Source organism: Pygocentrus nattereri, chromosome 3, assembly GCF_015220715.1.
Source record: "Pygocentrus nattereri isolate fPygNat1 chromosome 3, fPygNat1.pri, whole genome shotgun sequence".
In the NCBI taxonomy this organism is placed as follows: domain Eukaryota; kingdom Metazoa; phylum Chordata; class Actinopteri; order Characiformes; family Serrasalmidae; genus Pygocentrus; species Pygocentrus nattereri.
The window spans coordinates 2,144,668-2,169,917 of NC_051213.1; the positions used below are offsets into that span (position 1 = coordinate 2,144,668).

The 25,250-nt window shown below is 43.1% G+C and overlaps 1 protein-coding gene across 1 annotated transcript in view; it reads left to right on the forward strand.

Annotated features, from left to right (window-relative positions):
• The first annotated feature begins 9,474 nt into the window (after positions 1-9,474).
• LOC108413804 (F-box DNA helicase 1-like) overlaps positions 9,475-25,250 on the forward strand; it is a 45,497-nt gene continuing 29,721 nt past the window's right edge. Inside the window, exons 1-3 of the mRNA XM_037537285.1 lie at positions 9,475-9,536; positions 15,752-15,887; positions 19,165-19,233. Coding sequence (XP_037393182.1) covers positions 15,883-15,887; positions 19,165-19,233 — 74 coding nt within the window. The 5' untranslated portion in view covers positions 9,475-9,536; positions 15,752-15,882. The remainder of the gene's footprint in view (positions 9,537-15,751; positions 15,888-19,164; positions 19,234-25,250) is intronic.

The following is a 25,250-nucleotide window of genomic DNA, read 5'->3' on the forward strand; positions in this document are numbered from 1 at the left end:
TGCACTAATACTGACACATCTGCACACTAACACTGACACATCTGCATTAACACTCACACATCTGCACTAATACTGACATATTCACACTAAAACTGACATATTCACACTAATACTGACACATCTGCACTAAAACTGACATATTCACACTAAAACTGACACATCTGCACTAACACTGACACATCTGCATTAACACTGACACATCTGCACTAACACTGACACATCTGCACTAACACTGACACATCTGCATTAACACTGACACATCTGCACTAACACTGACACATCTGCACTAATACTGACACATCTGCACTAATACTGACAAACGTACACTAACACTGACACATCTGCACTAACACTGACACATCTGCATTAACACTGACACATCTGCACTAACACTGACACATCTGCACTAACACTGACATATCTGCACTAACACTGACACATCTGCACTAATACTGACAAACGTACACTAACACTGACACATCTGCACTAACACTGACACATGTGCACTAACACTGACACATCTGCATTAACACTGACACATCTGCACTAACACTGACACATCTGCACTAACACTGACATATCTGCATTAACACTGACACATCTGCACTAACACTGACACATCTGCATTAACACTGACACATCTGCACTAACACTGACACATCTGCACTAACACTGACACATCTGCATTAACACTGACACATCTGCACTAACACTGACATATCTGCACTAACACTGACACATCTGCACTAATACTGACACATCTGCACTAATACTGACACATCTGCACTAACACTGACACATCTGCACTAACACTGACATATCTGCACTAACACTGACACATCTGCACTAATACTGACAAACGTACACTAACACTGACACATCTGCACTAATAGTGACACATCTGCACTAACACTGACATATTCACATTAACACTGACACATCTGCACTAATAGTGACACATCTGCACAAACACTGACATATTCACACGAACACTGACACATCTGCACTAACACTGACAAACTTACACTAACACTGACACATCTGCACTAATAGTGACACATCTGCACTAACACTGACATATTCACACTAACACTGACACATCTGCACTAATAGTGACACATCTGCACAAACACTGACATATTCACACGAACACTGACACATCTGCACTAACACTGACAAACTTACACTAACACTGACACATCTGCACTAATAGTGACACATCTGCACTAACACTGACATATTCACACTAACACTGACACATCTGCACTAATAGTGACACATCTGCACAAACACTGACATATTCACACGAACACTGACACATCTGCACTAACACTGACATATTCACACTAATACTGACACATCTGCACTAACACTGACACGTCTGCACAAACACTGACATATTCACACTAATAGTGACACATCTGCACTAATAGTGACACATCTGCACAAACACTGACATATTCACACTAATAGTGACACATCTGCACTAATAGTGACACATCTGCACTAACATTCCTTTCTTTTTTCAAAGTCAAAGTGAACTTTATTGTAATTCAGACTACACAATGCGGAGTGCACAGCTGAACCAGACGGTGTTTCTCCAACTCTGATGTGCAAAATATACATAAATATAAAGGCAAATGCACATAAACATACTAGACAGCATAGACAGACATAAACATACAAATATGGAAAAAAGATGAATTAATATATACATGTGTATAAGAAATATCAAACATTGTATAAAAAAATGTTGCACATCCTTCTCAGTGTTACTGCTGGGTAAACTGCTGGGTAAATCGCTGGGTAAACTGTTGGATTAACAGCTGGGTTAACTGCTGGGTGGACCGCTGGGTAAACCGCTGGGTAAACCGTTGGATTAACCGCTGGGTTAACTGCTGGGTAAACCCCGGTTGAACAGCTGGTTGAACACCTGGGTAAACTGCTGGGTGAACAGCTGGGTAAACCGCTGGGTAAACCAATTGGTAAACCGCTGGGTAAACCGATCGGTAAACCACTGGGTAAATCACTGGGTAAACCAATGGCTAAATCGATATGTTAACTGCTGGGTAAATCACTGGGTAAACCACTCGGTTAACTGTTGGTTGAAGAGCTGGGTAAACCGCTGGGCGAACAGCTGGGTAAACCGCTGGGTAAACCGATCAGTAAACCACTGGGTAAACCGCTGGGTAAACCGTTGGATTAACCGCTGGGTTAACTGCTGGGTTAACTGCTGGGTAAACCCCTGGGTGAAACGCTGGTTTAACAGCTGGTTGAACAACTGGGTAAACCGCTGGGCGAACAGCTGGGTAAACCGCTGGGTAAATCACTGGGAAAACCGATGGGTAATCTGAGAGCTAAATCTATGGGTGAACCGCTGGGAAAACCAATGGGTAAACTGCTGGGTGAACCGCTGGGTAAACCGATGGGTAAACTGATTGGTAAACTGCTGGGTAAACTGCTGGGTAAACTGCTGGGTGAACTGCTGGGTAAACTGCTGGGTAAACTGCTGGGTAAACTGCTGGGTGAACTGCTGGGTAAACTGCTGGGTAAACTGTTGGATTAACTGCTGGGTAAACTGCTGGGTAAACTGATGGGTAAACTGTTGGATTAACTGCTGGGTGAACTGCTGGGTAAACTGCTGGGTGAACTGCTGGGTAAACTGATGGGTAAACTGTTGGATTAACTGCTGGGTGAATTGCTGGGTAAACTGCTGGGTGAACTGCTGGGTAAACTGCTGGGTAAACTGATGGGTAAACTGTTGGATTAACTGCTGGGTGAACTGCTGGGTAAACTGCTGGGTAAAATGATGGGTAAACCGTTTGGTGAACCACTGGGTAAACCGATGGGTGAACCGATGGGTGAACCGCTGAGTAAACCCCTGGGTAAACCGCTGGGTAAACCAATCGGTAAACTGCTGGGAATACCGATGGGTAAACCGTTTGGTGAATCCATGGGTGAACCGCTGGGTAAACCGCTGGGTAAACCACTGGGTAAACTGCTGGGTAAACCAATCGGTAAACTGCTGGGAATACCGATGGGTAAACCGTTAGGTGAACCACTGGGTAAACCGATGGGTGAACCGATGGGTGAACCGCTGGGTAAACCGATGGGTGAACCGATGGGTGAACCGCTGGGTAAACCCCTGGGTAAACCAATCGGTAAACTGCTGGGAATACCGATGGGTAAACCGTTTGGTGAATCCATGGGTGAACCGCTGGGTAAACCGCTGGGTAAACCACTGGGTAAACCGCTGGGTAAACCAATCGGTAAACTGCTGGGAATACCGATGGGTAAACCGTTTGGTGAATCCATGGGTGAACCGCTGGGTAAACCGCTGGGTAAACCACTGGGTAAACCGCTGGGTAAACCAATCGGTAAACTGCTGGGAATACCGATGGGTAAACCGTTTGGTGAATCCATGGGTGAACCGCTGGGTAAACCGCTGGGTAAACCGCTGGGTAAACCACTGGGTAAACTGCTGGGTAAACCAATCGGTAAACTGCTGGGAATACCGATGGGTAAACTGTTTGGTGAACCACTGGGTAAACCAATGGGTGAATCCATGGGTGACCGCTGGGTAAACCGCTGGGTAAACCAATGGGTGAACTGATGGGTGAACCGCTGGGTAAACCACTGGGTAAACCGCTGGGTAAACCAATCGGTAAACTGCTGGGAATACCGATGGGTAAACTGTTTGGTGAACCACTGGGTAAACCAATGGGTGAATCCATGGGTGAACTGCTGGGTAAACCGCTGGGTAAACCACTGGGTAAACCACTGGGTAAACCAACTGCTGGGTGAACCGTTGGGTGAACTGCTGGGTGAACTGTTGGGTAAACCAATGGGTGAACTGCTGGGTGATCTGTTGGGTAAACCGATGGGTGAACTGCTGGGTGAACTGTTGGGTAAACCGATGGGTGAACTGCTGGGTGACCTGTTGGGTAAACCGATGGGTGTCAGCAATCCCCCTTCTGGCCACCAGAGGTCTTCCTCTCCTGAGTTCTAACGACTACCCTAATGAGCCCCACCTGATCCTCATTTCCACCCTACTCTGCTCTGCTCCTATAAACACCTCTCAGTTGCACTCACACCTTGTGAAGTATTGCCAGTTCCTGAGAGTCTGTCTTACCAAGCCTTGTTAATTCCCTTGTCTTCTGTTGGTGTTTTGGATACGTTTGCCTGGTTTTTTGCTGACTGCTTTTTAGCTTTTGACTTCCTTTCCTGTCCTCAGCCTTGGATTTCCCTGTTTTATTAAACCACCTTTAACCTGCACATGGATCCTTCTCATGTTCCTGAGAATCAACTGTTACAATGGGCGAAGTGTTGGGCGAAGTGTTGGGCGAAGTGTTGGGCGAAGTGTTGGGCGAAGTGTTGGGCGAAGTGTTGGGCGAAGTGTTGGGTGAAGAACCTCTGGGTAACCTGCTGGATGAGTCGGATACACAAAGTCCAAATGGAGAACTGTGACTGTAAACTAATCTCGCGTTCGACTGTGTCGGAATGGAGAGGAACATTTAACATGAAGGAACACTGCTAACAGGAGCCGGAGTTATTTATTTATTTATTTATTTTAATCGCTTCCTTTCTTTTTTTCTTCTGCTGTTTCTTTTTTATCCCTTCCTTTCCCTTTTTTCTCCGTTCCTTTCACTCCCTTCTCTTTTTACTCTTCATCTTTTTACTCTTCATCCTTTCTCCCTTTTTTTTCTCCCTTCATTTTTCCCTTTTTTATTTTTTTATCCCTTCCTTTCTCTTTTTCTTTACTGCTACTGCTGTTCCTCACACTGATTTGATTCCAGATACACTGTTGACTTTTACACCTTTTAATGAATTTAATATTTATTTTCAGATAAAAACATGTTGAAAATCTCAGAACTACAGATGAGGTTAGAATTAACACTCTATCTTCAGAAGATTGGGTAGGCCTGTGTTCAGTTTGGGAAGCAGAGGCTTAAACAGAGCGTCTGGGTTAAACCCGTGTACACTAAAGCGTTACAAGCACGCTGCTGTTCCCAGATCAAATCCCCGGAACGGAGATGGATAAGAAACCTTTCTGAAACTGTCGGAGTCTTGACCTCACAGCTAGTTACAGTCTCTCTCTCTCTCTCTCTCTCTCTCTCTCCCTCTCTCTCCCTCTCTCCCTCTCTCCCTCTCCCTCTCCCTCTCTCCCCCTCTCTCTGGCTGCTGTAGGAGTAAGGATAATCCGGTTCTACTCCCTTCGTGTTCCAGTTGTGTGTCTTCATGATTACTCAGTGCTTGGTGCATCATGACATGCTGACATGAGCAGTTATGAACAGCACAAGTCACACCTTCTCTCTCTGTGAGTTCCAGACGCTTTGTTCGAATGTGCTGGCACACAGAGCGGCTGGGTAATGGCGCCAAAGCGGAAAGGTGAGGGAATTCTAACTTTTATCCACTTTGAAACTCTTTTAGCTGCACTCACTTTCTGCGTATCCGTTCTTATTCTCTGCAGGTCGGCTGGTGTGTTTAATCTTGGTTTGACAGAGCGTGGCTGTGCACTCTGTGGGGGAAATGCACTGAGGGATGTAGTTTGTTGACACTTGCCATAATAAAAAATCTTAGTATTCACAAACGTTTATATAGTGCAGATCGAAATGCTATGTGCTTCACTCAGCATGGGTTTTAAAAGGCTTCTCAGTATTTTACAAAAAACATCATTTAAATGATTTATACTGTATTTGTTTATAGAAATGAAAAGGTTAACTGGCTGAAATTTGAACACTACTTTTCAGATATTGAACAATTTCATTAGAGCTTCACTCTAGATTTTAGATTATTAGAACTTTGTTCTGGGTGTTATTTTTATTAGAGCTTTTTTTAGAACTTCATTCCGGATGGTAATTTTATGAGAACTTCATTCCGGATGGTAATTACATCAGAACTTCATTCCGGATGGTAATTACATCAGAACTTCATTCCGGATGGTAATTTTATGAGAACTTCATTCCGGATGATCTACAGCTCTTCAGTCATTTTAGTCATTCGCAGCTCTGTTCATAATTCTGGACACATCTAACATTTCCTACTTTCTTACAGCTTTCTTCTAATTAGTTGAAATGTGTAAAGTTGCAGGGTAGCAGCATCGTAATAGAATCATTTCGTAATTTTACCTGCAACATTTTATGTATTGTATTGAAAAGTGAGCTCAAAATAATGTACCAGCTGTTCTGTTGCTCCTACTGTAATTATCACTGTAAACCATTGCATAAATTGAAGTGTCAGTTAGTGAAGTGCTTTTGTTGATGCCAACTATTACTTTACTTTGCTTCAAAGGATTTTTTGAATAAAATGACTACAGCTAACATTGTTGAGCGCTCAATGACCCATTTGCCATCATTGCTGGTGTTATCTTTTTCATTAAAATAATAGGAAATTATTCATGCAAGTTTTTGGCTGATTGAACAAATTTTATAATCGGAATCAAACTTTCCTTTGGACTTAAAGCCTGCAGTTATATAGGGCCATCCAGCTGGGCCTGCAGGAGCAGCTCACTGTTAACCTTCACTTTCGTCTTCAGAAGAACTCCACCGTGGGAGTAGAGCTGGATTATCAGGAGGTGTAAAATGTGACCTCCTTCTGATGAGTTAACGGATAACGACATTGTTGCGTCTACTCATGTTAACACTTTTTTTAGAAGTGTTATGGACGTTCATCTCAGCTGTACTACAGCGCCAACATTTCGACGCCAGTACTGCCTCGTCTTAAGCTGCTTTTCACCACAAGGCACCAGCTCGACTCGACTCTCCTTGCCTTTTTTGGTTCTCCATCAAATAAACGTGGTACCTGCTGCTATTTCTGGTATCACCTCCATCTAGGTTCCAAGCGAGCTGAACTGATACCAAAAGCTGATGTGAAAAACTGCAGACTGCTGATTACTTGGAGATCATCATCATCATCATCATCATCATCATCATCATCATCATCATCAGCACAGTTTGTCTCCGTAATGTCAATGCGTTTTCAAGTGGCATCACTATGACGACCAGCTACATTGAGGTGGTCTCTACATCTGCAGTAGAAAACAAAGTAGGTGGTACTGGCGGCGGGTGGAGTCTAGTAGGGCAGTGGCAAAGCGGCTTTGGTGTGTTCACCCTCGGAAATAAAGATTTGAGTCTGGCACTGGAGGAGTCCCCCTCCTGTCTCTGGGGTGGGACCCTCAAGGCTCCATCTCAGTCCCTTTAGTCAGGGAACATAACTGAACCATAATCCACTGAAATGATCTGATCTAAGCTGTCCTGACTCCACACACCCCGCCTCGCCTCCAGGCTTTTACTCTACTGCTTCTGTTTTGTTTTCGGTTATGAAAAGGAACAAATACCAACATTTCACCTGGAGGAACTGATTTAAGCTCCACAATCAGACCTTAGAACCACAATAAATGTACCTGCACAGAACCTTTGTTTCTAATGGTGTATGTACAGGCCTGTGTTGGTGACTCATAAAGCTTTCTTCCTTCTTTTGTGACCAGAGTCATATGACTCATCTCAGCTTTAGGGCTTCTGCCCACTCCGACTCACATGGGCTCATTATTTGAACCACAAGGGCGTTTTAATAAATATCTACATATGATAATTCCACTGTGTGAGTGAGTGCACCGGTGGAGTATGAATGCAAATGTTTGAGTGTTTAAAACGATGGTAATTATTTATTCTCTGTTTTTCTCAGCAAACGCCGACCAAAGAAAAAGTCCAAAGACTCCTGCTAAAAGAAGGAGGACAGGTAAGAGCAGCAGCTTCCTCAGGATTACTTTAATGGGGGTGTCAAATTAAATCTCTATAATACAAAAGCATTGAGAAAATAAAGCTTAAATCATAAACTGAAAGCCACAGACGCTCGACTTCTCCGATGACCAGGACAGTGCAGGCATATCAGAATGCATAGTGATTGACAGGCCGTTGCCATGGCCATGGAAACGACTACATGGCTGCAGGCAGATTGCATTCTTTAAACTTTTGTTTTTGTGGCACAGGTTGGGCATTTAATCTGTCAGATATCAGATTAATAAAGGGAAATTATGTTAAAACCTGGAAAATATGTGGAAATGTGTAACTTTAGAGTTAAGGGGTCTTATATGGACAACATTCAAAATAATTTGACATCATTGTTATGGTGTCCCGAGTGACGCAGAAGACGCTTTAAAATCTGATGTGAGCAGCCGGACTGAGGTGTGTTTGTAAACATCTGATTGGAGTAGCATTTCAAACCACCTCAGAGTGTGGTCTGGATCCAATTTGCTAAAATTGGGTTTCATGGTGTTTTTTTTTCCTGTCCAGACTATCAAATTTTGGTAACACTTTATTTGAAGGCTACCTACATAAGGGCTTCATGACGCATTCATAAGCGCTGAATAATGTGTTTATGAAGCACTACTTGAACATTTATTAAGTGCTTATGTCGGTTCTCGTGACCTGACATAAGATGTTTTATGAAATAAATGACATTGTACTGACATAATATGAATAAACATTGAACATATTTACAGCACTAAACATTTAAAACACTATACATAACTATTTATGTCAGCATTCTTAAGATCATTGTACTGATATCAGGTGAAATATGCCTGGAAACCACCCCCTCTTCCCTCCATGGCATGGATAAGATGACTGATGTAATTATGTATAGGGTTTAAATGTGTTTAGTGCTGTAAATATGTTCAACGTTTATTCATATTATGTCAGTACAATGTAATTTATTTCATAAAACATCTTATGTCAGGTTGCGAGAACCGACATAAGCACTTAATAAATGTTCAAGTAGTGCTTCATAAACACATTACTCAGCGCTTATGAATGCGTCATAAAGCCCTTATGTAGGTAGCCTTCAAACAAAGTGTTACCCAAAATTCAATCTGCGTACAATCTAGACATGCCAAAAATTGGATTTGGGCTGGTAGTCTGAACATTTGTGGGGTGGGGCTGTAGAAAGGCATTGCATAAAAGGTTGAATGATGACGTATTGGGGCTTTTCCTTTAAACCTTGTAGAATTGTGTGTTACAGCTGATAAACTGTAATATTTTTGTTCTTTTCCTGTTTTTGGGAGTCTCTTATCTCCTCTCCTATTGTATACACCTATTGTGGGCGTATTTGTTAATCAGCTGTGTAGGGAACTGATTTTCATCTGTTGGCAAAAAGCTGAAATACATCTTTCTTTGTTTGATGAAGGCCATGGCCATTACGTTTGGGCAGCCTTCTCTCTCTTGCCTTAACATTCTTTAAACCATTATTGAATGGAATTTAACACTCTTTACTATTACATATAACCCACTCACACAGGGACCGACAATAACCAAGCGAAGATCACTACATACTTCAGCCCTTTGGGTTTGAGACAGGATCAGGTGCCATTGAAGACAAATGCAAAGCTCCCAAGCACCTCATACTCATCACAAGTGAACATCCAAGACCTTCCATCTAACCTGCTTCAGGCTGTGTTCTCCTACCTGCCCTTACAGCAGCTGTGTCTCCATGTCAGATGTGTCTGCCGCTCCTGGAGAGACATCATATCAAACCCAGAGGTAAAGACTCTTGCAGATTAAGACTTAAAATCTTCCAGAGTAAGGTTTTTCACAGATAAAGAGTCCAGATCAGGAGCCTTACAGATTAAGACTCTCACAGCTAAAGACTCATAAATAATTAAGCCTCTTTCGTGTAAAGACTCTTGAAAAAATGTTGCAAATGAAGCGTGGCATGCACCAGCCCACCGGGCCCCAATGACGGCAGCCGCCAGGAAAGCGGGGCCCGAACACCCAGTGGCTCTCTCCCTGTCGTGCTTGCTGAGGTTCGTCACCGCTGGGTGTTCAGAGGGAGGGCACATGCTACATGAAGGTTCTCGCAGGTAAAGACTCCAGATAAAGAATCCCACAGATTAAGACTTCACAGGTGAAGAGTCAAGATAAAACAATCTTTCAGATTAAGATTCTCACTGGTCAAGGCTCCAGATGAAGACCCTAGCTGGTCAAGGCTCCAGATGGAGACCCTAGCAGGTCAAGGCTCCAGATGAAGACCCTAGCTGGTCAAGGCTCCAGATGAAGACCCTAGCAGGTCAAGGCTCCAGATGAAGACCCTAGCAGGTCAAGGCTCCAGATGAAGACCCTAGCAGGTCAAGGCTCCAGATGGAGACCCTAGCAGGTCAAGGCTCCAGATGAAGACCCTAGCAGGTCAAGGCTCCAGATGGAGACCCTAGCAGGTCATGGCTCCAGATGGAGACCCTAGCAGGTCAAGGCTCCAGATGGAGACCCTAGCAGGTCAAGGCTCCAGATGGAGACCCTAGCAGGTCAGGGCTCCAGATGGAGACCCTAGCAGGTCAGGGCTCCAGATGGAGACCCTAGCAGGTCAGGGCTCCAGATGGAGACCCTAGCAGGTCAAGGCTCCAGATGGAGACCCTAGCAGGTCAAGGCTCCAGATGGAGACCCTAGCAGGTCAAGGCTCCAGATGGAGACCCTAGCAGGTCAGGGCTCCAGATGGAGACCCTAGCAGGTCAGGGCTCCAGATGGAGACCCTAGCAGGTCAAGGCTCCAGATGAAGACCTTAGCAGGTCAAGGCTCCAGATGGAGACCCTAGCAGGTCAAGGCTCCAGATGGAGACCCTAGCAGGTCAAGGCTCCAGATGGAGACCCTAGCAGGTCAAGGCTCCAGATGGAGACCCTAGCAGGTCAAGGCTCCAGATGGAGACCCTAGCAGGACAAGGCTCCAGATGAAGACCCTAGCAGGTCAAGACTTTTTGTTCCTAATCATCTTTGACCATGTTTTTTTTTTTTCTTTTGCAGTTTCTGCCCTGGAGGAAACTCTATTATTATTACCAACAGGGAGACACGGATGCCAAGCAGAAGGTGCAGGATTACCTGTGTGAAAATGACATCACCAAAGAGAATGAACGGTGTTTGATTAAGTTAATCAGGTAATTTCCCACAGCTCATTGTCACATGTGGCAAATACAAACTTTGCAGAACTTTGAAGTTTAAGACATTTGGGACATTAAACTAAACCCTTTCATTCATGCCAAAACATTCTCAAACACCAACAAGCCCACTCATTAGACGGATGGGTCATACCTGTACATGACTGTTGCAGGTTTCGAGAATTGTCTTTCCAAATTGTGCTAATCAATTTGGATTCTCAGTCCCTTTTATAAACAAAACAGTGACTGCCAGGCTGACTGGAAATATATACTATTTGGTGAATGCACAAATCTGACTTATTGATGTACTATCACAAAAGCCATGATAGTTGTGACATTTGGGTGACTTTTTTATTCTGTGTCAAATTAGAAATGTTGTATTAAACTACATAGCAACACTACCCTTTCAGTTAATTCCTGGCACTCTCTGCTTTAATTCCGATTTTTCCAAAGACATGTTATCTGCATGTAGAGGTACAAAGTACAGCAAAAGTGACCTCAGTAATTCTGATGTTCTATTTGACTCTCTCAATTCTTAAAGCAATTCTTGTCTTGTTTTTATACATTTTCTTCGTCAGTACAAATGGGCCAAACTCTCAATTCTTCTGTTTGCTTGGAACTGTTGTTTAGTGACTTTATTTCCGCTAATAAACATGTGCACATATAGACACTGGTGCAGTTGGTTGAGGCTCCTTTGACCTCTTGACCTGTAAAAGTGCCCTCTTGGTTGGGGTGTATAATAACAGTATTTTGTATTGTCTCTGCTGTTCTTTCTTCAAGATCTTTGCAGCAAGATTAGGTTTGGGTTTGAACATCTCACAACCAATTGGGTTAATTGGCAACAGATCTGTAACATGATTGGGTATAAAAGAACATCCCAAAAAAGCTTTTAGAAGTAAAGATGTTGAGGGCCGTCAGACACGCCAGCAAAATAACAGCTGACCCCTCTCGTCCTGGACATCACCTCTTCTAGACACTCTCCTCTGGTAGAATGTTCAGGATCATCAAAACCAGCACACCTCAAACCTTAAATTTAAACTGAACCCACAAACCTCCCTTACAGTATTACAGTAACTTCTTCTGTACCATAATACCTATTTGCACAGTACATTTTGGCGTATATTCATATAATTCTGTAGTATTCTGTATATCATCGCTGTCTGAACAAAATGGTAACTTTACAGGAGAAGGGGGAAAAAAACACATACTTTATTTGTAATGCAAGACAATGGAACCAGACGGTATTTTGGGCTGTCACCTATTCCAGCCTGTGGAGGAACAAAATTCTCACTCTGGGAGTACAGAGATTGAATGGCCTGGAGTAGTAGCCCCGGCACCCCATACTCCTGGAGGACCTCTCAGAAGATATCTCGGGGAGCACTTAATCTGTTCCTCCTTAATCTGAGGTTGGTCTATCTCCTTTCCAGCACCTTGGCATAAACTTCCCCTGGGAGACTGACAGTCTCTGGTCCATTTTCTTAAAAATAGTGACCACCACCCCAGTCCAAGGGTATTGTACCCTTCCATGCAATATTGACATGACAGCCCCACAACATCCAGGGCCTTAGGCATTTCTGGGTGAACCTCATCCACACTTGGTGCCTTGCCACCAAGAAGCTTGACAACTACCTCCGTGATGGAACCAAATGGAACCTGACACAACAGAAGCTTCTGGCTCTGACTCCTGTGAGGGAGTCTTGTCTCTTGGATTGAGTCCCTTGTGCTCTTCCACCAACTGACAATATCCTCATCTGAAGTCAGATTTTCTCCACCCCTGCTGAATATAGCTTGGGCGAAGCCACTCTGACCACTCCTGAGTCAGCAGATAGTTGTCCAGAACCTCCATGAAGCAGACCAAAAGTCTTTTTCATGGCCTCCCTAAAATCCTGGACTTTGCTTCCGCCACCGTTGCCTTTTGTGCCTGTTGGTACCAATCAAATCAAATTTATTTGTAGCACTTTTTACAACCGATGTCACAAAGCAGCTTCACAGAATTCCAGAAAAGACAGTTTTAACAAGAATGTAAAAACCCCCGGTGAGCAAGCCAGGGGTGCCAGTGGCAAGGAGAACCTCCCTCAGAGCTGAGGAAGAACCCTTGGGAATAACCAGGCTCACCAGGGGGGACCCATCCTCCTCTGGTCAAACTACCTACAGCGTTATTATACTACTAATATTAATAGCAGTAGTATTAGTAGTAGGAATAACTAGGAGTCTATGAAAACATCAATGGGCAGCTAGTCCAAGGCAGGTGGTGGTAGCTGGGGTGTGGGCAGCTGGTCTGGAGTGGGAAGCAGGAGAGCTCGGCAGTCAGTCATCCTTCAGTGTCCGGCCGGACATGTGGGCGATTGTATACTCGGAAAGAAGCAGGGAGATGGAATTAGTTTTATTCTGTCTGTTTGTACATAAACAGGGAATGTGAACATTTCCAGAGTGTGGCTAACGACTCCGGCAGATCCGACTATGACAGCTTAACTAACAGGAGAGAACCAGAAGGACACACAGACACGGCAGCACTCTGAGACAGTCTGGCATCCCACTGCTCCACCGTCCACAAACCTGAGTGACCGCGTGCGAGCAGCGGGACGACAGCACCAGCGTCTCAGTTTACTATAATTCCCTGTGTCCATGGACCCCTGGATCTGCTGCCTTTATCTAGGGGGGGAACATTAGCTACCAAAAGCTAAACTGAACAAGTGTTTTCAGCCTAGCTTTAAAGATTGAGACTGTGTCTGAGTCCCGAACAGTTTCTGGAAGATCATTCCAGAGTTTGGGGGCTTTATAAGAAAAAGCTCTTCCCCCAGCTGCAGCCTTAGGAATTCTGGGGACTATTAATAAGCCAGCGCTCTGGGATCTGAGTGGTCGTGATGGCTCATAATGGGAAATAAGGTCTTGCAGGTACTCAGGAGCAAAACCATGCAGGGCTTTATAAGTCAATAAAAGGATTTTATAATCAATACGGAATTTAATAGGCAGCCAATGAAGTGATGATAGCGCTGGACTGATATGATCAGATGTTCTAGTTTTAGTGATTACCCTGGCTGCGGCGTTTTGGACTAGTTGGAGTTCAGCTTAAATTCCTGCTTGTACATCCTGACAGTAGCGCGTTACAGTAGTCTAGCCTGGAAGTAATAAAGGCGTGTACTAGTGTTTCTGCATCACGCAGGGACAGGGCATTTCTTATCGTGGCAATGTTGCGAAGAAGTAGAAAAGCTGTCCAAGAGATGCCGCCTACCTATCTGCTGAGTCTGGAGTGTTCTGGGCCATTCAGTCCCTAAAGACCTCTTTCTTCAGCTTGATGGCCTCCCTCACTACCGGTGTCCACTGGGGGGTTCTTGGGTTACTGCCCTGACAGGCACCGGCAAGCTTTTGGCCACAGCTATGCCTGGCAGCTTCCACAATGAAGCTTTTGAATAGGGTCCATTCAGACTCCATGTCCCCTACATCCTCAGGAACATGAGAAAAGCTCTCCCGGAGGTGGGAGTTAAGATCATCCGAACAGGGGCCTCCAACAGTCATTCCCAGCACACCCTCACTATTATCCTGGGCCTACTGGATCTGACCATCAGTCTTTCCTGCCTTCTGATCACCAGATGGTGATCAGTCGACAGCTCAGCACCTCTCTTCACCCGAGTGTCCAGAATCCCACGTCGGATGAAATGACGACAAAGTCTATCTGTCATGCATTCTGCGAAGGAGCTGGACTTCATCTCCCAGAGTGCTAGGGGAGACCACATGATCGATCACGTGCTAGGGGACTCGGCCTTTGAAAACTCCAAACCCCAAGATTCTCAGACAGGTCACGTGGTTTCCTCATGCACCTATCAGCGCTCTCAGTCACCGGATTATTGAACTCTTCACCTGATGCTCATCCCCTACTAATATTTAAGCAGGGACTCGGGTTGAGAACTTCGCGAAGTATTGTTTAGACGATCACTGAGCGTTCCCAGATTCTGCTATTTCGTGTATCGAACCTTGGACGAGTTTTCCTGTGTATGATTTGTGTTTTTGTCCCTTGGATACTGTTGCCCTTTTTTTGGATGGTTTCATGTTATCGATTACTGGACTGGATCTTATACTGTGAGTTGTGTTTTACCCTTTGGACTGAGTCGATAATTAGTCACCACACTTTATCTGCAAGCGTCTGCAAATCTGTCTGACCGTCACACTATCATTGACCTTTGATCCAAGGAGCTCTGGTACCATGTACACTTATGAACATCCTTGTGTTCAAACTTGGTGTAGGAGCCAGATTTGAGTTTAAATGTATTTTCCTTTAGAGATGCTTATTTTGATTTAGATTAAATGGCTTTCACTTGACTCTTATTTTGACACTTGCCACATGATACACCACCACGGGTAGAGCCTCATAGCTTAGACATGGAAGACGCTGGGAACAAAGTTTTTACAGCTTATGCGTAACAACCTTCTACAAAGTCACCTTCATTTGTTATTTTGGAAATGTTGTACATTTGGAATCTGCACTTTAGAAACCCACCTTTTTGGTAAGCAATTTTGATTAAACCACTGCCTGCCTGCTCACCTCTCTCCCACCACCATTGAACACGGGTACGACTCACAGCCAAACACAGTGCATATACCAAGAGAACTCGCGTAACAAACAGCATCTAAACTGGATTTAATTTTTGGTCAGTATACTTGGTGTTGGTTATGGACACACCAGGGCTTCCTTGCATGTGTACTTGGTGAAATAAAGTGACTCTAGTTCTGAAATTCTGCCAACACAACCTTTCATTTCATGTTTTATACATTATATTTTGACATGAATCTGGACCTCCAGTTTTGACCAAACTAACAGTTTGTGCTTGTGTTGCAGGTTCCTGTCACTGAAATTGAAGAAGTGTAAGGGTGCATGCTCTTGCCAGATATCTTGGTTTGTGAGGGGACACAGGCTGCACGACCAGGCGGACTGCATGATGAGACACACTCCTGAGCTACTGAATTCCAATGAGGTACACCAAAACACACACTTGAGTTACGGTATGGTAAAGGCACATTACACTGCGTCATGGTGGAGTAATTTGAAGTATTCAAAATGTTAAAACTTTCCCCCTACATTTATACTTTTAGTGCACAATAACAATGTTATTTCAGACCAAGCATAACACAGCAAGTATTAAGACTTTTACTTGAATATTGATTTAGACCTCTCTACCGGGCTCCTAACCTGATCATAAACCGTGTCCGTGTTGTGTTAATGCTGCTGCAGCCTCAGATCAGCTTATTTCTTTGAAGATGCACCACTGTTTGTGTTTTGGTGATATTGTCTCTGGTTGGGATGCTGGACTGTAAGGGCTGAAGTGGACTAAATTAAACCTGTGGGTGCTTTATCGCTCAGATGTTTTGCAGGGATGCGAGCACTCTGTTACTCTCACATTCACCACCATGAAAACGGAAAATAAGACACTTATCTTTTAACCAGTCAGGCCACTGAGGCTTGGCTAAAAACAAAATCAAACGCATATCATTTCATTGCTCGTCTATCGTTATTTACAGCAGCTCGTGCCGGAACGATGTGAGCGCTTGTAAAGAGTGACATGTTAAAGCAGCAGATTGTGCCGACTCCTGTGTTGAATTTCCGTGTGAATTAGCGTGGATCTGAATTTGGGTGGAGTCGCATGTCAAATGTGAATTAAAGAAAAGGGTCGAGCGGACTGCACCAACCAAGGCAGGTCTGAAAGTGCCTATCAACTAAAATGGAGATTCTGATTGGCTGAGCTTTACTCTGCCGGTTTGTGCTGGTCAGCGCTTTATGCAGTTTAGGGAAAGCTGAGGTTTTGGTTTGCATCCTAAAAGTGATGGCTTGCTGTGGTTGCCATGGTTCTGGCATTCAAGTTCGTTTAAACTCAGGATGAACTCTAAACCACAGATCAGATAATGACAGGGCAGTTGCCTTATTTCATTTTTACAATGAGATATAATGGGTTGACTGTTGTTATTGTTGTTGTTGTTATTATTATTATTATTATTATTATTATTATTATTATTATTATTATTATTATTAATGCATGTTCACACATTTGAGTTACTGAATGGGTTCTAAGGGGATATGACTAAGTTTTTATGCGATATTATAGGGTGGTGGTGTTGGTGTTGTTATGAACCCTTGGCCTATGGAATGCTAAGTGCACATAAACACACATTTCATGAGATTAAACCTTTCATAAGACACACCAGCACAACAAACCTACAAAGTGATTAACTTGCTGGTTGTCTGAATAACTGAGATTTATAAGTTTGTGGTTTTTTTTATTGCAGGCTGAGTGTAGCTTGGTGAAGCTGGTAGTGCTGATACTGCTGCTGGCTGATGGGGTGGAGGATATGGAAGCACTCCATCTGGAGAGCTCCTCCTGTCCTCTGTCTCACACTAATCTCTCTGAACTCCTCTGGGCTGTCTCCACACTGCTGCTTGCCATGACACACAGTGGCATCAGGATCAGCAGCAGGTCAGGCACAATGTGTGTGGGGCGGAGGGTTTATGTGTCATGGGGCGGCAGGGAGGAGGATCCAAGTTCAGAGAGGAAAACCCGTGAGAGAGGGTTTTAAATGAAGTGAGGAGGAGTGTGAATTGGGTGATTGTGCGCATTGGAGTTAAGGTGGCTCAGGGCCAGTGAGTCCAAGGAGTTTCCGCTGCGCCGCCATGAAGCAGAGGCTAAAACAAGAAAACCACCTCAACGAATGTGAAATAAAAAGGGCAGGGAAAAGGCAAACAAAGGAGATGCTGAAAGCAGTGCTCAAACAAAGGCCGAGATAAAGTGAAACAAAAGATATTCAGAAAACAAAAAGGACTTCCTCTGTAATTCCGAGAGGAAGGCGCACTTTGTTTCACCTGCTCTTTGTGGACACTTGCATGGCTTGGAGCCGTTTGTTGCTCGAGCCTTCTTTGATTTTTGAGTAGTTTTGGGGCAGTTTCTCTCGTTTTTCCAGCCTTCTTGCCTTTCCTTTCCTTTTCTTCTTGTTTAAATACCTGTCTGGGCTACGTACTGTACCAGTTACCTCTGTACAAAGGTGTGACAGAGGGCCGCTGTTTGCCACAGCCTTAAGTAGAGGAGTCCACACATGTGCCAGGTTGGGCCTAATCAGCCTGAGGGCTTCTGGGAACTGGAGTTGCGCCTCGCAGGCTGTGCTCTTACAGTACGTCTGTATAACGGAGATTAAAATATAGCGTACCGATGTTTTAAGGTCCAGATTTTTACTCTATTCTAGCTCCCAGTACTCTTATACACAGGATTCATTGGGCCTCCTTTAGCAACCATTTTAAAGTAGAAATTTCTTCTTAAAACCCCCTCATGCAGTTTCCACTAAGATTAACTGCACACTAACATCACTACAGCTCTCAGAATCCCTCTGCTCATGGGCCCTGGTCCCTCTCTGATGGGAAACAATTGAATGTTTATCAAGCTAAATGCAGTTGAATCTCTAGATGGATGGATGGATGGATGGATGGATGGATCTCAATTGTACCCAATAAAGTGTCTAATGTCCAGATGTGCAGCTCTACTCTCTAATAAGCATTTCACAGTGAGAGATGCTGAACCGGGACATTTTTTAATATCTTGCTTTAAAATGTCATTCCTGAGTTGTTTGAATCCACAGGTGGCAAGTAAACAGTCCTTTGCATATGAGCCTACATTTAAACACAGCTCCACACTGTAGTCACAAGAAATGGGTTTTATTCCTTCGTTATTTGCACGTCTCATTTTTCCTCTGCTCGTCGTCGGCTGGCAAGCCCCTGAAACTGAGATGAGGCCGTTTTCGCTTTAAGCTCGAACACTTTGGCAAGCTGTACATGCTCTGCTCATCGTCGTTGTTATTGTAGTAGCTTTAGTGGAAGCAGCGTTACCATGCGACGACTTCCAGCAGGACAAATGTGGAAATGTGAAAAGGGCCTATTGTAAAATTTCCTCCCTAATAAAGTACTTTATTCAGTGAGTAGCAGAAAACCTGATTTCTGCTGTTCTCTTGCCTGTTCACTGCTATTTTTACCACCACTGTGTTTAAGGCACAGTTCTCAACTAGTCAACCGCTGCCCACAGCACCAACTAGTGGACTCATGCGACTTGCCTATGCCTTTGTCCATTATTGATAACGTTATGTTGCGCAGCAATTTGAGTAAATTTGCATTTTTGACTGGACTGTTGCTTTAACACCTTGGGTCAGGTGTACTGACCTATACTAGAATTAGCCTTTGTAATGCACATCTTTCTCTCTGTCTGTCTGTCTGTCTAGGCTTCACTATAATGTGTTGTATGTGTTGTTTCAAATGGAGAACACGGCTCCTCCTGTAGATACCAGAGGGTAAGTACTGCACAGAAACCGGTGCTGCTGTGAACATAACCAATCTGCATCTGATCATAACTCCTGCCTGATTTGCACCATATCTGTATGCATATATCATTTAATGAGTACATTACTTTTAACCAGCCAGCACTATCACAGTATTTCCTGTGCCTTTGTAAGCATTTTCCAGCAGCAGTTGAACTTACTGAGTGGTGAACAGTAGTTAATAACTCTTCCCTGTAACGATGACGACAGCATGAACAAAGCTGGGCAAAGTACAAACTCCATCTCAAACGGCTTCCTACTCACTATGTAGTGCGCACTACATAGATAACGGCAGTAGTGCATGTATTGAAATATATTTGCCTTCAGCCAAACTGCACAACATCCTACCTAACACACCGCAAAAGATATCTTGTCAAGTGAAACTGAGTCGATATATCTAATATATTTCTTGTTTTGAGATGGTTGTGCACTCATTATTGGATTATTCAGCTTATTTCTACACATTTTATACCGGTTTTAAATTATATACACTACTGGCAAGCTAATTTAACATTTCTAAAAACAAGCAAACTTATCTGCTGCTAAAGTGAGATGATTTTACTTAATAAAATTACAAAGCAAGTAAAAACAAGTAAAATGTATTTGAAAATAAGTTAAATAACCATAAAATAAACTTACAGCAATCTCAACAGGAGAAATATTGGACATGTCGACTAGATTCAAGACAATTTTACTTGACATTGCAACGCATCAAGTTCACTATTTGGGTGTTGAAACTGTTTAATTACCGATAAAGCACAGCATATAGGGGTAAAGAGCTGTTTCAGATACAGCCACATACATCCTCTCATTTACATTTATGGTATTTGGCTGACGCTCTTAACCAGAGCGACTTACAGTTTGATCATTTTATACAGGGAGGCAGAGGTGGTGTTAGGAGTCTTGCCCAAGGACTCTTATTGGTATAGTGTAGGGTGTTTACCCAGGTGGGGATTGAACCCCAGTCTACAGTGTAGAAGGCAGAGGTGTTACCCACTACACTAACCAACCACATGCTGAGCTAAAACGATAACAGTATTGAGTAGATTTTGTCTGTACCTCTCGTCTCCCTGTGCACTAACCTGGACATTTTCATCTATAGAAAGAAACGAAAGTGGAGCATTTTGATTGAATTACAACATCTTTGGAAAAAGTGAAAAGCTTATTTGAAAGCTTATTGACAGGCAATAGCCTGGCTAGCTTAGGCAGCTGAAGAATAAATTTACCTCCTCTGTCAGAAAGGTAAATCAGACTGTCATCGTCACTTATTTACAAATTCATCTTCAAAGTCCTTCAGGTCCTGGAAGTGTTGTCAGGGTTAAAGTAGGTAAGCAAAAGTGTAGGTAATGTCTAGGCTCCATGACCTCAGAACAGCTGAAGCTACAGACATGATTCACATATCAAGACATTCAGCAGATCCGACACTAACTACATTAAGCTGTGATGTCAGCATCAGTGGCTTTGTCTACATGCATATATTTTTGCCCGTCTGATTGAACACATCGGATTAAAGATTCAGAGTGAGGTGTTTATCTGCTCACTCTATTCAACAACCTGATAAATCTTCGTTTACACGCTCACTACAAGAAATCCGATGCAAAATGACTTGCATGCGTGGAGCAGCTTAGTGTAGACGTTACCATGACAGCGAAAATCACATGAGTCCAGTCAGAGTGAGATGAGCAGCAGTGAGCAGTGATTATGTTTTTAACTGCTTTAAAATGACGTCAGACTCAGGAAAACGTCCTTCACACGTCCTTATTAAAGAAGGCCGAGAGGAAGACGTCGTGCTCTGAGACGCATAAGCTGGACGTCCGTCCCACCGCCGTCTTTTAAAGACCAGAGCATGAACTTCGTCTCCTCTGTAGACCAGTTTCTGCTCCGCCGTGTTGAACGGTATAAACTCTCACTGTGACGCGACGCACATGCAGAACGGACTTAAACTTTCCGATAGGGAATGTAATCGGATACAGGCGCTTACACGGATATTATTCTTCTATTTAACGGATTATTTAGAGGTTTACCCACCTCGTTCAATCGGATAGAAACTTTATTCCGAATGGCCTCAATTGGATTAGTCTATTCCAATTGAGGTGGTTACATGGACGTATTCTATTCCGACTGAGCTATCAGTTGGATTATTAATGGATTATCAGCCTACATGTAAATGTGACTAGTGAATAATTCGGCTCTGAAAATCACCCAAAATCCTGATACTATTGCTCTGTTTTTGACCTTAATATTCCAACAAAGGGATGAAACGGCGACATGATTCACAATCAGGTCACTCATCAGACTCTGCCTCACCATCCAGAGTGATTTCACCCACGTGTAACTGCCCATCAGCCGGAGATCAGCTCCAAAAAAAACGAAATCACCCCACTCGCTACTGTTATACTACATCTATGCTTTTAGCCTTTATACGATAAACCAAGGGTTAAGAGTGGTATGATTCACATCAGAACACTCAGAGGAACCTGCCTTCACTAGCCAGAGTGCGAGAACCCAGCTCTAACTTCCCACAACCCAGAAATACAGCACAAACACACAGCCGGATCACTGTAAAACCTGCTATCAACTCTCTGCTTTAGCCTTCATATGGCAAGAAAAGGGTTAACTACTTAACAGGCCAATGGCCTAAAGCAGAGGTCACTAATAGCTGGACCACGGTCCAGGTCCAGACTCAGACGTTGCCCTATCCGGACCCAGACCAGGTTTAATTTTGATGAAGTATTTCTATTTTACACAGCATAACTTTTCTAGCATTTATGGAACCGATTCAGGGGCCCAGGGTACTCACACACCAATCACGTGCATTCAAAAAATCGCAGGAGACGCTGCTCATCCAATCAGACTTATGCATTATGATGAGCGCAGCGACTTGAGTGAGGGACGCGCACACACAGGGGAGATATGAGGCGAGAAACAGCGGTCTGAGAAGAAAACGAGCAAGAGGAAAGCCAAATGGTGGCCTCTGAAAAGGGAAAGGGGGACAACAACTGACCATGTTTGTTCTATGTACCTCATTATTTGTAAGTCGCTTTGGATAAAAGCGTCTGCTAAATGTAAAACAGACCTTTCATGTAATGTAATGTAATGTAACAACAAAAACAGAGCTTTCTACCACCAATAGACAGAACCATACCTGTATATTCTTCCCACGGGCAGTTCGAAACCAATATGTTCTGAGACCGTGGCGATTATTAAAAGCAGCAGTGTGAAGCGCCACTACGAGAAAAAGCACAAATCGTTTGAGCAAACATAGCCGCTCAAGTCCGAACTGAGGTCTCGGAAAATAAATGATCTGATAGCCCAGTATGATCAGTCCACCAGAATCCCAACGAATGTTTCCTTAAAGTTAGGGTTACATTTACGGCATTTGGCTGAGACTCTTATCCTGAGCGACTCACAGTTTGATCATTTTACACAGGGAGGTGAAGGTGATGTTAGGAGTCTTGCCCAAGGACTCTTATTGGTATAGTGGTATAGTATAGAACCCCAGTCTACAGTGTAGAAGGCAGCGGTGTTACCCACTACACTAACCAACCTTCAGGGTTCCTGAAGAAGGGATCGTCAAGGAGTGCATGAGTGCGATAGCTGAAACCTTGCATTGAAGGAAAAACAAAGACTTTTGTGGGGGAAAAAATCAAGCAGTTACCTCTGTCAGCATCATCAACCACAAAGAAACCAGAATTATTAACACAGGATGTGCTAGAACAGCTGGATGAAACATTTCATAAGGCACCGTGTGTAAGTTTAGCTGTAGCTGAGTCCACGGATGTACCTGTCAATGCTCAGCTGTTAGTTTATGTAAGGTTCTTCAACAAGGAAAGAGTTCTCTGAAGACCTGTTAGGTGTTACAACCCTACAAACCAGTACGAGAGGCCATAAAGGAGATCTGCTTGTTCTAAAATTAAGCTCTTTGATTTTTTGCACCTTTTTTTTTCAAAAGCTTTGTTTTATTTTTTTAGATGTAGCCCTTGTTTTTACTTGAAGTGAGAAGAACATTTATTTTGAGTATTTTTTATTCCAGTTCAGTGTGAAAACTGACGAATATGAATAAATTGTACTTTATTTGATTTGACATTTAATTATTAAGTACTGACTTGCTGTTGATTATAAATACTAGGCTACTAATATACATTATTTGCCACTGAATCATAATTATGCTGTCCTGGACCTTTGCTTGAGGAAATTTTCTTTAAATGGACCTTTTTGAATTTTAATTAAAGACCCCTGGCCTAAAGTTTTATTACACACTTATAACCTAAGAATAGCTCTTCCAGTTTGCATTGAAGCCCCTGTAGTTACTGAATTTAAAGCCTTTGCTTTAAAGCCTACTGACATGTTGGGGGGTTGACTGGTTCAATAATAATAGCTTTTTGTCTGTCTCACTTAAAGACCATCAAGTCTCCTATCATACATGGCTGTGCCAGGCCTTTCGGGGGAAATTCCACCGATTGTTTTAAATTCCTGCTTAATTAAATGGTTAATTATGTGGTCTGATGTGAAACGCTCGTTTTTTTAAATTTGAAGGAGTCAACATGTTCCAAAAAAGTTTGGATGGTGCATGTTTACCACTGTGTTGCATCACCTTACACTCTTGAATAAAATGGTTCCTCAAGGGTTCTTCAGAAAAGACAGTGGTTCTATATGGAACCATGAACATTCAACGAACCGTTTGCATGCTTAAATGGTTTTTTGCATTGTGAAATTTTTCTTCAGACTCATGGAGAGAATGTGTTGCATGCGACTGTCACGTTGGCAAGTATGTATAAACACATAACATGTTATAATGCATTTGTAAGGCACCATAAACATGACTATAAATATTTATAAAAATTAGTTATGTTATAGCCATGCTTATTATGCATTATGAACTGTTAACATAATGCATTATAAGCACTGCTCATAACAATTTATAAGAGCTCATAAGCTGTATTAGTCCGCTCTGAGTAAAGCGGAGCGCGCTGGACTAAAGCCTCCTCCAGGGTTCAGACTGAGGCTTCAAGTTGAAGAATTTACTGAAGGATTTACTGAAACACTAAAACACAATAAGCTCATTACAGGCTTCAAATGTCAGAGTTTAAACTAGAGCAACATCAGAGTTTCACCCAATGTGGGAAAGTCAATGTTCACCACTGTTAATGTTCACCACTGTTAATGTGCACCACTGTTAATGTTCACCACTGTTAATGTTCACCACTGTTAATGTTCACCACCGTTAATGTTCACCACGGTTAATGTGCACCACTGTTAATGTTCACCACTGTTAATGTGCACCACCGTCAATGTGCACCACTGTTAATGTTCACCACTGTTAATGTTCACTACTGTTAATGTTCACCACTGTTAATGTGCACCACCGTCAATGTGCACCACTGTTAATGTTCACCACTGTTAATGTTCACTACCGTTAATGTGCACCACCGTTAATGTTCACCACTGTTAATGTTCACTACTGTTAATGTGCACCACCGTTAATGTGCACCACCGTTAATGTGCACCACCGTTAATGTTCACCACTGTTAATGTTCACTACTGTTAATGTTCACCACCATTAGCCTGGCACTGACTTAACACTGCATATCCAGTAGAACGCCAGCAGAAACCAGCATTACTGTACTGTAGTGTATTGTACTGTCACAGAGTGACGGGTTCTAGTGCTTGATTTTGGACCCAGTGAGGGAACAAATTACAATCACAGCACTCGCTCATCTCACCTCTCCCTCTCCAGGCCTTCACTCCATAGGGACTTTACTCTAAAATAAAATCCTGGAAATCCCAGGGTGTAAATAAAGTGCTTCGTATTTACTTTACAATCTCCAAGCTGGGGTCGACCTCTTTGTCACTGACAGTATAACATGTCATTAACACTAATTATAATGTATTACATTAACAATTCGTAATGCATAATAAAGATGGCTATAAAGCGTAAATATTTTTCTCTAAATATTTATAATCTTGTTCATAATGCCTTGTGAGTGCAT